A 12,848-nucleotide genomic window follows, 5' to 3' on the forward strand; every position below is an offset into this window, starting at 1 on the left:
GTCAAGGCCACAGAGATGCTGAGCCCAGTAAGTGGCAGATGTTCAGTTTGTTCTGTTACGGAAGAATGCCTAACCTTCTTTGACAAAAACCAGAAGAAATGGATTGATATCAAAGGCTCTACAACTTGTGATTCTAAAGGAGTGATATACGGTATCCGGTGTCCTTGTAAGGACAGACTTCTCAAGTTTTTAAGACCCGTATTTATTGAACATAGATAGGCACTGTGTATCTGTTTAAAAAATGGAGGCCCCTTTGGTAGAATATTAAGAGTGGACCAGGAAATTCTACCCTAACTAGTATAGTGAAGGCTATTTCAGAAGATAAATTTGTCCACTTTTTTGGAGAACTCCCTGGAAGTTATAACAGATAAAAATCTCTATCATGTTCCAGTGCAAATGTTACAAGAAGAGTTGTTCTATTCTTCGTTCTTATTTCAGACGTATGCACGAGCTGCTTCTAGATTCTACAATGCATAAGCTTCCTGACATATCCTAGGTGTCACAGAAAAGGAGGAAGGACTTCTTGGCTCTTAAGCCAACAGTCTTGGCTCTAGGTGCCACCTAAATATTGAAGTTTCCTACAAAGTACTGTATTTCTTATGGTAAAATAAATTCTTGTTTTTTGAACTAAAGGAGCTACTACTTATTTTCAGAATTTCCCTTCTGATAGATTTTGTGCCCCCACCCCTTAATATTATATTGTGAGCTAAATAAGATAATTAGTTTCTTTTAGTGGAATATTTTCCACTTTCTTTTTTCTTGTTTTTTTTTTTTCTAAATCTGTATTCAAGTTATATGTAACTAGTAAAAAAGCCCCGTTTCTGATGCAAATGAAACGGGGGCTAGCAAAGTTTTCTTCAGAGTGTGCATGTGGGAGTGTGTGTGTCCCTGCCCTCTGCCCTCTCTCCCTTCCCCTGTGCTGTCTGTCCACTCCCCCTCCGAGTCCAGTCCTTCAGTGTTAAGTTTCCTGCTGTGCTGTGTTTGTGTTACAGAGAGAGGGCGTCTCTCTCCCCTCCCCCCTCTGAGTCCTTCACTGTTACAGAGAGACGGATTTCGTGCTGTGCTGTTTTCCTTCACTCATGGGGAAACCGGATATCTCTGGCGCTTCACACTTCCGGCTGGAGGCTTCATTAGAACATTGGTGGTGCCTTTTATATATAGAGATGATGCTGAACTAACAAGAGGGGATTCTCAGTACAAATTACAAATAGCTTTGTTTATGAACAATGACAACCTACCACCTGACCCTTTTCTGGTCATAATGTACGTAGAATTGTCATACAGCTCCAATCCAAATGACATAATTGGATGCTATAAATTTTAAAGACATTCACCCTGGACCACTAATACACACGGGAGAGTATTACAAAATTAAATTCTCTTTTTTCCACAACTACTTCAACTTTAAAACAACATTATCCATAGATTCTGACAACTGTTATAAGCACAGTTCACAGACTTTCATATGTCTGAACCAGAAAATATATTTTTGAATAGATGCCAGACTAGACCTTTCAAATATTACCAGTATGTTGATGACATTTTTATGATTTAGTCTATGGAAGAACAACTTTATAATTCTTTTAATGCATTACATCCTTCAATCACAGTCTTTTTTTTTTTTTTGGAGTATTTCAGTGAAAGAGTTAACTTTTTGGATACCAGTCTCTCATCTTCAAACATCTGTACACAAAGTCAACTGACAGATCCACCTACCTTAACTGTTCCAGCATCCATGCTTTGCATATAAAAAGGTCCATTATATTTGAAAAAATTGGAAGAATGGTCAAAGGTTTGGAAAGAGAGCTTCAATGCTAAAAAGTATAAAATCGTGCATTTGAGGCGCAAAATTCCACTAGCTCCATATTATTCAGATTAGAAGCATAAGAACTGGAAATGGATAAACAAGAAAAAGATCTGGAAGTAATCAACTCAGAGGACCTTAAAGTATCCAATAATAAAGTGTAGCAACTGGGAAAGCTAACAATATGATCACGTGTAAAAGTAAAGATGTCATTAGTAGCAAAAAAATAACGACAAAAAAAATACTGCCTTTCTATAGGTCACTAGACAGACGCCACCCAGGCTGCAACACAAACGATACAAAGACATTCATTGTGTACTTGCTGAAAGCAAGGACAGACAGATGTTTATGACAGAAATATTTCATTATTTGACAGGTTGCAGTAAATTACAGGAAACTAAAAAAAGTTTTCCGTAAGACAGAACTTTCAAGAATAAGTTATATGGCAGGAAGATTCATAAGAAAAGGAAAAAAAACCTTTTATTGAAAGGGTGGCAGACACCTGGAATAATCAGCAGAGGGGATGGAATCCAATAACAGAATTTAAACATGCTCTGAAGAAATGTAGAGAACAGTAGTATGTGAGCAGAGGCAAGGGCAGAATTAACAAAGCAAAAACAAGTGCAGAAAGAGAAAGAATGCACGTCAAAACACAACAAACCACGGGGTAACCAGACTGGACTGAATAGTCTACAATTCCTCTGAAATAAAACATATCAGTGTTGGTAAGCTGGTGGTGGCCAGGCAACATCCAGCAAGGCCAAAGATACAAAGAGCAACAGCTTCACTAATTCTAACAGCTGTTTAGATTATTACAATGCTTGATAGCAGTACATGTGGAAAGGGAAGAAGGCAGGGATTAAGTACAGGAGACTGCATGCTCATCTAACCAGGATGCTACAGAAATAAAGAAAACAAAAACGTACATTTACTAAGAATAGATCCCAGCTGCCAGCTGAAGCCTCACTCCTTTATTAAAAAAAAACAACAACTTGGCAAGGAGTAATGCTTCTCCAAATAGCAGCTGTGATATATATTTTTAGCAGTATAATAACTGGACAAACTGGATGAGCCAACTGGTCTCTCATCTGCCACCATCTACTATGTTGTTTTATTGTATACAGCCAAGCTATATGGTGTCATCATATATGTTCTGACCCAAACGACAAGGAGAAGCCCTTTAAAGTTTTGAGTCCTTCAAACAAAAGATCACTATCAAATTGTATTGTCATATACAACACCCGGGGTATTCCTATTGTCATATTAAAAAACAAACAAATTAAAAAAAAAACCCAGAAAAAACTGTCAGGATTGTTGAGATGTCAGGATTGCTGGACATACTTAGATTAATATGAAACCAGCTTCTGATAACTCCCCACTCCCTCAGGAATCCCTGAGGATGGCAGATGGACCAAATGCTGCCCAGCTGGCCTGCTAGCCCTTTGTTTCTCAAGTACCCCTACTTAACATACCTTTGTCCTCTCTGGACATCTGGGACCAGGGCTCTCTGAGAACAATGAAAGCCAGACAGATAGGCTCCAAAACTAGGGACTTCAAAGATTAAAACCTGTGAAAATGCTCACCTTCCTTACATCAGGAAATTAAACTGGAGTTTGCAAAGGAAATAGCTGATAACAAAGGCTGGGAAGGAAAGAAGTTATTTGATCCCTCTCTGTTCGTTAGGTATATAAAGCAAAGCACATGGCTCTGTTCTCGCTTCTTTTTCTCTCTCTGCACACCCCCATCTTTATCCCCAGAGCACCTGGCTCTGCTCCCCTCTTCTCCTTCAGCCCTACCCCAAGGCTCTCTCTTTTTTCCTCTGAACACTCCTATCCTTACCTTTCTCTCATTGATTCCCATCTAAACACACACATAGATACATCATCATTGTAATATTTACCTGTACTAAGTGCTGTGTAAATACAATATATTTTCTATATATATCCAAACCCGTGTGGATTGTGTATTCTTGGGAGACCACTGCCTCTGCGAACTGGACCCAGGACCATAGCTGGAGAACGAATGCTGACAACTACAAGATGAGTATCCTTTGCAGTAACATACTATTGAGCTAGAAAAATCCAGAAAAACCACAGACGATCTAGCACCATCATACCTAAATGATAAATTACTGAAAGATCCTTGCTCCTTCACCAATCACTTAATAAAGCAAAATCTAGCAAAATTCAAACTTCAGACAGAAGCACAAAGAAGAAAATGCCTGCAATACACCATACTATAAACTATGTCAATATATTTCACAGGACTCCACAGTTATCCATGCAGGATATACATTCAATATAAGGGAACCTTATACATGCTCCTCCTCTAATGTAGCATATATTATTCAATGTGAAAATGTGAAGGAGGGTGTTACACTGGTGAAAAGTCTGAAGTTAAAGACACAGACACAAGATAACACATGATATAAAACAGCAAAAAAAAACCAAAAACCTTCATGGGTATATAGACTCAAACACAATTCTGATTGTAACACCACTCAAATCATTTATATCATTCCATGTCCGTGCCCAAAGATATATGTAGGTAAAATGAAAAGTTGATAAAAACAAGGATAATCGGAGGAAGTGACGTCATCCCTTGAAATGGCTGCCTGAGCCACGAGCTCCGATCAGCCCCTCGCTATAAAGACACCCACGGAGACGCGAGTGCATAAAAATAATCATTAACTACATGAAAGCAACATCGGAAGCCAAGGGTAAGCGATCTATGTCGAACTCAAAAACTAATTCGATCGACTTACAAGCTTTTGCATACACGGGCCCAGCCGCGAATATGAACGCGCCGTCCCCTGAGCAAGGCCCGGCCAGCCCGCGTGAAGGCAGTCCCCCGCTGCTCTCCCCGCCACTTTTTATAACGGGAGAAGGACACAGCCCGGAAGAAACACGCATGCACGAGATCCGCGGGTGGTTGCAAGAAATAAAAACTGAAATTATCGCCGCAGTGCGAGCGGACCTCGTGGCAATGGGGGCGGAGCTCCGAGGAGAAATAGGTGCGCTGGGCATCAGAGTCGCAGAAACAGAAGATCGCATCGACGAACAAACTGAAATACTACAGGCTATGGATACCCAGATAAGGGAGACCAAACAGGAAACACTGCAAATTTGGGACAAGGTAGAAGATCTCGAGAATCGGAGTAGACGGTGCAATGTGAGGTTTCGTGGCCTTCCAGACTCGCCACTGTACACGGATTGTGAAGCAACAGTGCAGAGCATTGCAAGCGCTCTACTAAAGGAAGTGCAGATATCTAAAGATCCAACAACAATCCAACTTGTACGGGCACATAGAGCCTTAGGAAATACCATAACTAACCGTCCAAAAGATATTATTGCCTGTTTCAATGACTTTAAATTAAAGGAACAAATAATGAGGGCCTCACGATCAACACCCGGATTCCAGTGGGATTCTTACCATATTGAATGCTACCAGGATCTAGCTGCAGTCACACTGAAAAGAAGAGCAGAGCTCAAGCCCTTCACTAAATTTCTGGCAGACAAGGGCATCAAGTATCGATGGGGCCACCCATTTGTGCTACGATTTTATAAAGAAGGGAAGCAGTATCAAGTGCGAAGCATAGCTGACGCGGCTGAAATATTCCCAGAAGAAGGACCACAGGGAGAAACTACTGCACTAAAGAAACAATCGCCCACGATTGGCGAAAAACCACGTTGGCAAAGAGTCGTCGCAGGAAAAGGCAGACTACAACGCCAGCAATCGGACACGCAATTAACAAAAACAGGCGCCAGGGTAAAGAAATAATCAGAGCCTGTATCCTTGGCATCGGAATCCAGATGTAGATTGTAATTTGGTGACTATGCAATTGAATTTTGTAGAGTTGATGTTGTTAAGAATGCGTTACCCAATGTTGAAAGGGGATACAAATTTGATGTGTAACAAGCAATGTACCGGTTAATGATGTGGGGACCAGTAACTTAAAGGGGATAATCAGGGGGGTGGGTCACTATCCTTCTTGACACCCTTATGCACACGGCACGAGGATGTCTTCAAATGGGGAGGGAGGGTACAGGGGTTGCTAGTGGGAAAAGACTGACTATGTTTAAACACCACATAAAGGGGGGAAACACACAGAGGATAAACTGGAGGACCAAACAGAGATTGAAGCTAAGGGGGGCATTCTCACAGATTAGATGAGTGCTGTTAAATGCATGACCCTAAATGTAAAGGGCCTTAACTCACCAGGCAAACGCCAACTCATGTTCAAAGAAGTGCAGCGCCTAAAAGCAGATATAACATTTATTCAAGAGACCCATTTGCTCCAGTCAGCTGAGCGGTATTGCCAAAGTACAAGACTGCAACAGGTGTTCTGTGCATCTAACCAGCTAGAAAAGAAAAAGAATGGTGTCCTGACCATGCTATCCCAAAAATACGCATGGCGGGTCCAGAAAGTGATCAGGGACAAAAAGGGTAGATATCTCTTAATGATAGTACAAATAGAGGGGGAAACACTTACACTCCTAAACATATATGCGCCTAATGACCAGCAGGGTGCATTCTATTTGGAACTGTCAGCGCTCCTCCCCCAACACATAGTAGGCACCTTATTAATAGGTGGGGATTTCAACTTGACGCTGCACCCAACACTAGATAACACCACGCAGGGGGCTCGCTACTCACAATCCGCTCGATCCCAGTTGCACAAATTTATGAGGCAATGGCATTTAGTAGATATCTGGCGGCATAAAAATCCCCAAACCAGAGGATTCACATTCTACTCGGCAGCACATAACTCATACTCTCGCATAGATTTTTGGATGGGCCCACCAACCCTAATGACAGATATCATAGATATTCAGATACATCCGAGAACATGGTCGGATCATGCACCAGTGGTGCTAGAGGTGAAACTGAGGATATCGAACCCTGGGGTGCCACAATGGCGCTTCAATGACAAATTACTAGCAAATTTGGCTATCGCTACCAATCTAGAAGAGGCCATTAAAGATTACATCACCCTTAATGATAATGGAGAGGTGACATCAGGAATACTATGGGAGGGCTGCAAGGCAGTGATAAGAGGGACAGTAATAGCGCTACAGGTACATCTTGCACGCCAGACACGAGCAAGGACACAACAAATACACACAGAGCTGACAAGCCTTAATGCACAGGAAACTCGTCAGCAAGACAAAGAAACGGTACAACATCGCATACATACATTAAGGATGGAACTTAGAGAAATCCAAATGGCAGAGATAGCAGAACAACTTCAACGGGTGAGACAGGCGTATTATGAATATGGGAACAAGACTTCCCGGCTATTGGCATTCAAGCTGAAAAAATGGTCGGCCGACACGCATATCACAGCTATACACGACAAAGAGGGGAAACTGTGCACCACACGGGAGGATATTCGGGCAGCCTTCACAAATTTCTACACAAGGCTTTATCAGGCCGAGGGAGACCCGGATCCACAGGACTCCGGGAGGTACCTGGCTCAAGCCAAGCTCACAAAATTAACACCACTAGAGGAGGAGATGCTCTCAGCCCCCATCACATATGACGAAGTGGCATGGGCAATTAAAGATCTACCTAATGGGAAAGCACCGGGACCTGACGGGTTCACAAATAAATTTTACAAACGCTATAACAAATTGCTAATCCCTTTACTGGTTCGGGCATTCAATGAGTTAGAATTCCAGGGGGAACTGCCCCACTCTTGGAGATTGGCAGATCTAGTGGTCCTTCGCAAACCAGGGAAAGATCCACAATATTGCAGCTCCTATCGCCCAATATCCCTCCTTGGCTCTGACTACAAAATCTTTACCAAAATACTAGCCAAGAGATTACAAAAGTTAATGCCGAAATTAGTACAGGAGGACCAGACGGGATTTATCACAGGCAGACAAGCAACTGATAACATTAGGAGGGCACTCCACTTGATCCACGAGGCAGGCAATACCCGACAATCCATGTTGCTTCTCTCCTTGGATGCAGAAAAGGCGTTCGATCGGGTCAGCTGGGGTTTCATGTTCAAGGTTCTAGAACATATGGGATTCACAGGTCGTTTTATAACATGGCTCCAATTAATTTACACCAGACCAATGGCTGCCCTGAGGATCAATGGGAACAGCTCAGACCCGATAACATTAGAACGTGGGACACGTCAGGGTTGTGCTCTATCACCGCTGTTGTTCGCTCTGACAATGGAGCCACTAGCTCAGCATATTCGGCAGGACCCACATATACATGGTATCACTATAGGGGGTGTAACACATAAAATCATGCTATTCGCCGATGATATCCTATTAACCTTAGTCGACCCGAGCAACTCCATGTCTCAGATAATACAGGAACTAAATCGATATGGTAAATTCTCTGGGTTCCGAGTGAATATGGACAAATCAGAAGCCTTAGGGCTGGGGTTAACAGTGGGAGAAGAAACCTCAATACGACAACAATTCCCGGTCAAATGGGTCACGAGATCCCTCAAATATTTGGGCGTGCACTTAACACCCAAATTGACAGATTTATACCAAGCTAACTTTCCCGTAAAGCTCAGGGAACTGTTTGAAGATTTGGATAGATGGGAGGGCTTAGAATTATCTTGGCTGGGACGAGTGGCAGCGATAAAAATGATGATCCTACCCAAATTGTTATATTTGTTTCTTGCGCTGCCCCTACCAATGCCGAAGGGGTTCTTTAGGCAACTCAAACGGAAGGTCTTCGCATACATATGGCAACATAAACCACCCAGAGTGAAGGCAACTATAATATATCAGTCCAAAAAGATGGAAGGTATGGGGGTACCAAATTTTACTTTATACCATCAGGAGGCGCAGTTGCGTGTGCTGGCGGGATGGAGCGCTGGTAGTGTAAAAGCATGGTTCCAAATAGAGCAACACTGGATGGGACTAAACAATCTGGGCTCTCTATTATGGATACCAAAGGGCCAACTACGGACATATATCAAGAGAGCCCCCCTAGCGGTGCAATACCCTTTACAGACATGGTTGGCCATAAGGGGGAAGTATCTTCCTAATCGCCGTTGTTTCCACCAAATGGCAATAAAAACAGCCCCAGGGTGTCCGCTGGGGATGGATAATCTAATATATAAACAATGGGAGAAGAGAGGTTTGAACACATTAGGCCAGCTATGGGATGAGGGTCAGATATTCTCATTCGAAGAATTACAGGAAGATTATGGGTTACCACTATCACATTTGTTCCACTACACTCGCATTAGAGACTATATAAACAAGAGAGCCAAAGCAGAATTACTTATAGAAGAGACGACCCTAGAAAGAGCACTGAGAGTGGGAAGCCATAGGGGGTGTATCTCTCGCATATATGCTACATTGCTTAACGACAAGAGACCCATACTATATTATCTACAACGATGGGAACGAAATTTGCAGGTTACCATAGATTACTCACAATGGGAAAAGGCATTGGGACACTTGCTGCGGGTTTCCATATCTAGTTCAATGATTGAAAATGGCTATAAAATATTGTATCAGTGGTACTATACACCACAGAGGCTGGTAAAAATGTATGGACAGGGATCTGCACAGTGCTGGAGAAACTGTTCAATGGTGGGGGATATGCTACACATCTGGTGGTCCTGTCCTAAGATCCAAACATACTGGACAGAACTGTTGGACATATTTGCTATAGTGACTGGGGTAAGATACCCAACTAAACCGGAGATTTGTCTGCTGCACATAAGACCCCCAGGAGTTCGGCTGTCGGTTCACAGGCTCACAACAGTTTGGCTGGTAGCTGGGAAAATCACACTGGCATCGGCGTGGAAAAGCCAGCTGGCTCCACCAGCGATAAAGGTGACACACAAGATGGACTACCTCTACCAAATGTCCAAAATGACAGCTATACGATTGGGACAAATAACAAAATTTAACTTGCAATGGGAACAATATCGAGGCTGGCGATCACAGAATGGGATAGACTTGGATGCACCTAAATTGATTATACCAAGATTATGACTGCAATGACACAACCCTCATATTATGATATTCCACTGGTAACAAGGGGGGAGGGGGGATTGTGGTAAGGGACAGGGGGGAGGGGAGGAAAGGGGGATATACCGCTTTCAGTTTTTGAAGTTTACACATTCTGTATGTGACATATGATTGTTATGAGGATGTTGTCAATATGTAATTGTTCAAAAAACCTTAATAAATAAATATATAAAAAAAAAAAACAAGGATAATCGAACATTGGAGCTGCTTAAACTGTAATATTTCGACAGTCCCTTGGTAGATTATTGGATTGAGGTAGAACATTCCTTCAATGACAGCCACTGGGTGGATAGTATTCACAATGAGCTTCTTTTAATAACGACCATAGAGATAAGGGTTTTCAAATTTCAATGTTGGCACAGTATAAGTCATCACAAACAAAATATAAGAAAACCAATGGACTGCATTAGGGGCTTATAGCTCATTTAGTTATGTTTAAAAGATATCTGCATGAAACAAAATATTTATTTATTTTTAAGGATATTACAATTGCATTCAAGAACATTTCTTGACTGAAAAGATGATAATTCTCATGATAATTACATACTCCTTTCTATTAAACTTGTTCAACATCACATGATCCTTTTACTCATCTATAGTCCACAATTTGGAGGCAATTCACAATTCAAAGGAAATAATAAAGAACATCTCTACTAATAAGGCATAGAGGCTTGAGGGAGAGATTCCAGGTTAATTACTACTAATTACGGAGTTGACGTAATTACAATTCTTGATTGTGAGTTAGGTGTAGCCACCGTTTTAGAATCTAAGAATGTACTTAACTGTTTAGCATCAAAAAATACACATTTAACTGAATTTAGCTTTAATACACACTTGCAGGGAAAGCTTAACCAAAATAAAGCACCCAATTGCGAAGCTTTTGGGCGTAATTTAAGTAACTCTTGTCTTTTCCTTTGAGTTACCCTGGAAACATCTGGGAACATTCTGACCTTACAGTTCAAGAAAAGTTGTTCTTTATGAAGAAAAAATTGTTTTAGTATCCAGTCTCTATCAGGCTGTAATATGAAAGTCACAATCAATGTTGCTGTTGTCAAACCCACTTTATCATCCTCTAATATTTGAGTTAAATTCAAATCTGAAGACTCTAATGGCCCTTCCGTTCTTACGTCTTGCTCCAAATCTTTTTTTACAAAAGGTAAATTTTGGAAATAGGAGGGTATGCCTGTTCTGGGATCTTTAAGATTTCAGTCAGATATTTTTTGAAAGTTATTAAAGGAGCGATTGAAGACTGTTTAGGAAAATTGATAATTCTCAGTGTGTAAGAACGTTGTTGATTCTCCAGGATTTCAATCTTATTCTGCAAATACATATTTTCTTTTATCAAGTTTATTTGAATTTGTTGACAACTTTGTATATTTTTAGAATGTTTACTGTACCTGTGGTCTGTCAGACACATATTTTGCACAATGACGAATGAGGCGAATTGCTTCCATGCTTGTGTCTGGGAAAGCTGCATTGCATGCAAACTCAGATAAGCATTTCACTGCATCCTGGAACGAATCTATCGTAGCGGGAAAGTATTTTTCAAACACAGTTGCTGGAAGGAAAAGATGAAAAAAGTAACACGAGTTACTTTTCAAAACAGATAAAAGATTAGCACTAGTATTGTACATTTAAAAACTGATTCCTAAAATAGAATACAACCGTCTATAAAACTTAAACTTGAGCATACTGTTATATAGTTGATCTGAAATGGGTTGGTTAATGATGAAAACTGAAGTGGGAAAAGCCAGAAAAAGAAGGTGGGACACAATAAATCGCTGAATGATTTATTGAGAAAGTTTACAAACAATTCCATGACCTAAGACAATCAGTTTCAACTAACTGCCTGTTTCAGGGGGTCCATAACTGTATAAAAAAAATTAATAAGGTATTAATCTGTTAATTTTCTTTCCTCGATTCCTGCTAGACCAGTCCAGACCAATGGGTTGTGTCCCCCTATTAAAAGGAGGAGGAGAGAAACTGAAGTCTTCCAGTGACATCACTGGTGTGCAGCCTGGAGCTCTCCAGTATGCCAATGCCAAGAGAGAATACCTCAACGTCAAATCTTGTATGGCGGGCCCTGGAATGGTCTAGCAGGATTCAAGAAAATTAAATTAACAGATATAAATACATTTTATCTCTCTTCATTTTGCCAGACCAGCAGAGGAAGACACGGACCCCTGAATCACAATGTCAGCATTTCTTCTAGCCAGAATATCAATCTTGTAGTGCTTCACAAAAAAATGCAACAGTGACCAAACTGGTGCTCTGCAAACGTCTGCAGGTGTTGAAATCACTTGGGTCTCTGTCAGGAGGCCACATACTGGAACAGTTTACATAAGTACATAAGTGTTGCCATACTGGGACAGACAGAAGGTCCATCAAGCCCAGCACTTGCAACACCCAGTTAGGCAATCTATATATGTGTACATCCAAATACATGTATGGTTTCATCCTGACAAGAACATACCGCACCTAAGGGAACAAGTCAGTAAAGTGTTTACTGACTTGTTCCCTTAGGTGCGGTAACTGGGTGTTGCAAGTGATACATCCTATACATTGTGTCCGAAGCTTAAAGAAAATGAGGAATTATATTTATTTCTGTTCTTGAACCTTGAACTGCAAGAAATTGCTGAGTTAGGTAATTAATGTATATTTTCTGTTATTATTAATTAGAACAATGTTGAACTGCAAATTGAAATATCTGATATCAAAGGGAACCCCCCCCCCCCCTCATACTACTGTTTTTTTATATTCAAAGCACACTTACTTCAAAGTACAGCCCTTGCAGCTTGCTTCATTTGGGGTATCATCTTCCTTCTGCACTATTCAGGAAGTTACTAATTGTGAGGATTTCACATTCTCTACTACAGTACTCTATAATATAGGGACTGTTAACATGCCCTCTGTTTGCACGAATGATCAGCCATTCCGTACTGTTACTACTGTGTTATGGACCTACTGGGACAGGCAGGGGAGTGACTGGGACTTGCTTCTGATTGGCCATGTCAGGGACTGGACTG

The 12,848-nt window shown here is 41.2% G+C and overlaps 1 protein-coding gene across 2 annotated transcripts in view; it reads right to left on the reverse strand.

Annotated features, from left to right (window-relative positions):
- Nucleotides 1-12,848, reverse strand: part of ARFGEF1 (ADP ribosylation factor guanine nucleotide exchange factor 1) — a 456,734-nt gene that overhangs the window by 138,357 nt on the left and 305,529 nt on the right. For both annotated transcript variants that reach the window (XM_030215298.1, XM_030215307.1), the window contains exon 28: nucleotides 11,220-11,380. In XM_030215298.1, the coding sequence (XP_030071158.1) occupies nucleotides 11,220-11,380 (161 nt within the window). The remainder of the gene's footprint in view (nucleotides 1-11,219; nucleotides 11,381-12,848) is intronic.

Source organism: Microcaecilia unicolor, chromosome 1 (genome assembly GCF_901765095.1).
Source record: "Microcaecilia unicolor chromosome 1, aMicUni1.1, whole genome shotgun sequence".
In the NCBI taxonomy this organism is placed as follows: domain Eukaryota; kingdom Metazoa; phylum Chordata; class Amphibia; order Gymnophiona; family Siphonopidae; genus Microcaecilia; species Microcaecilia unicolor.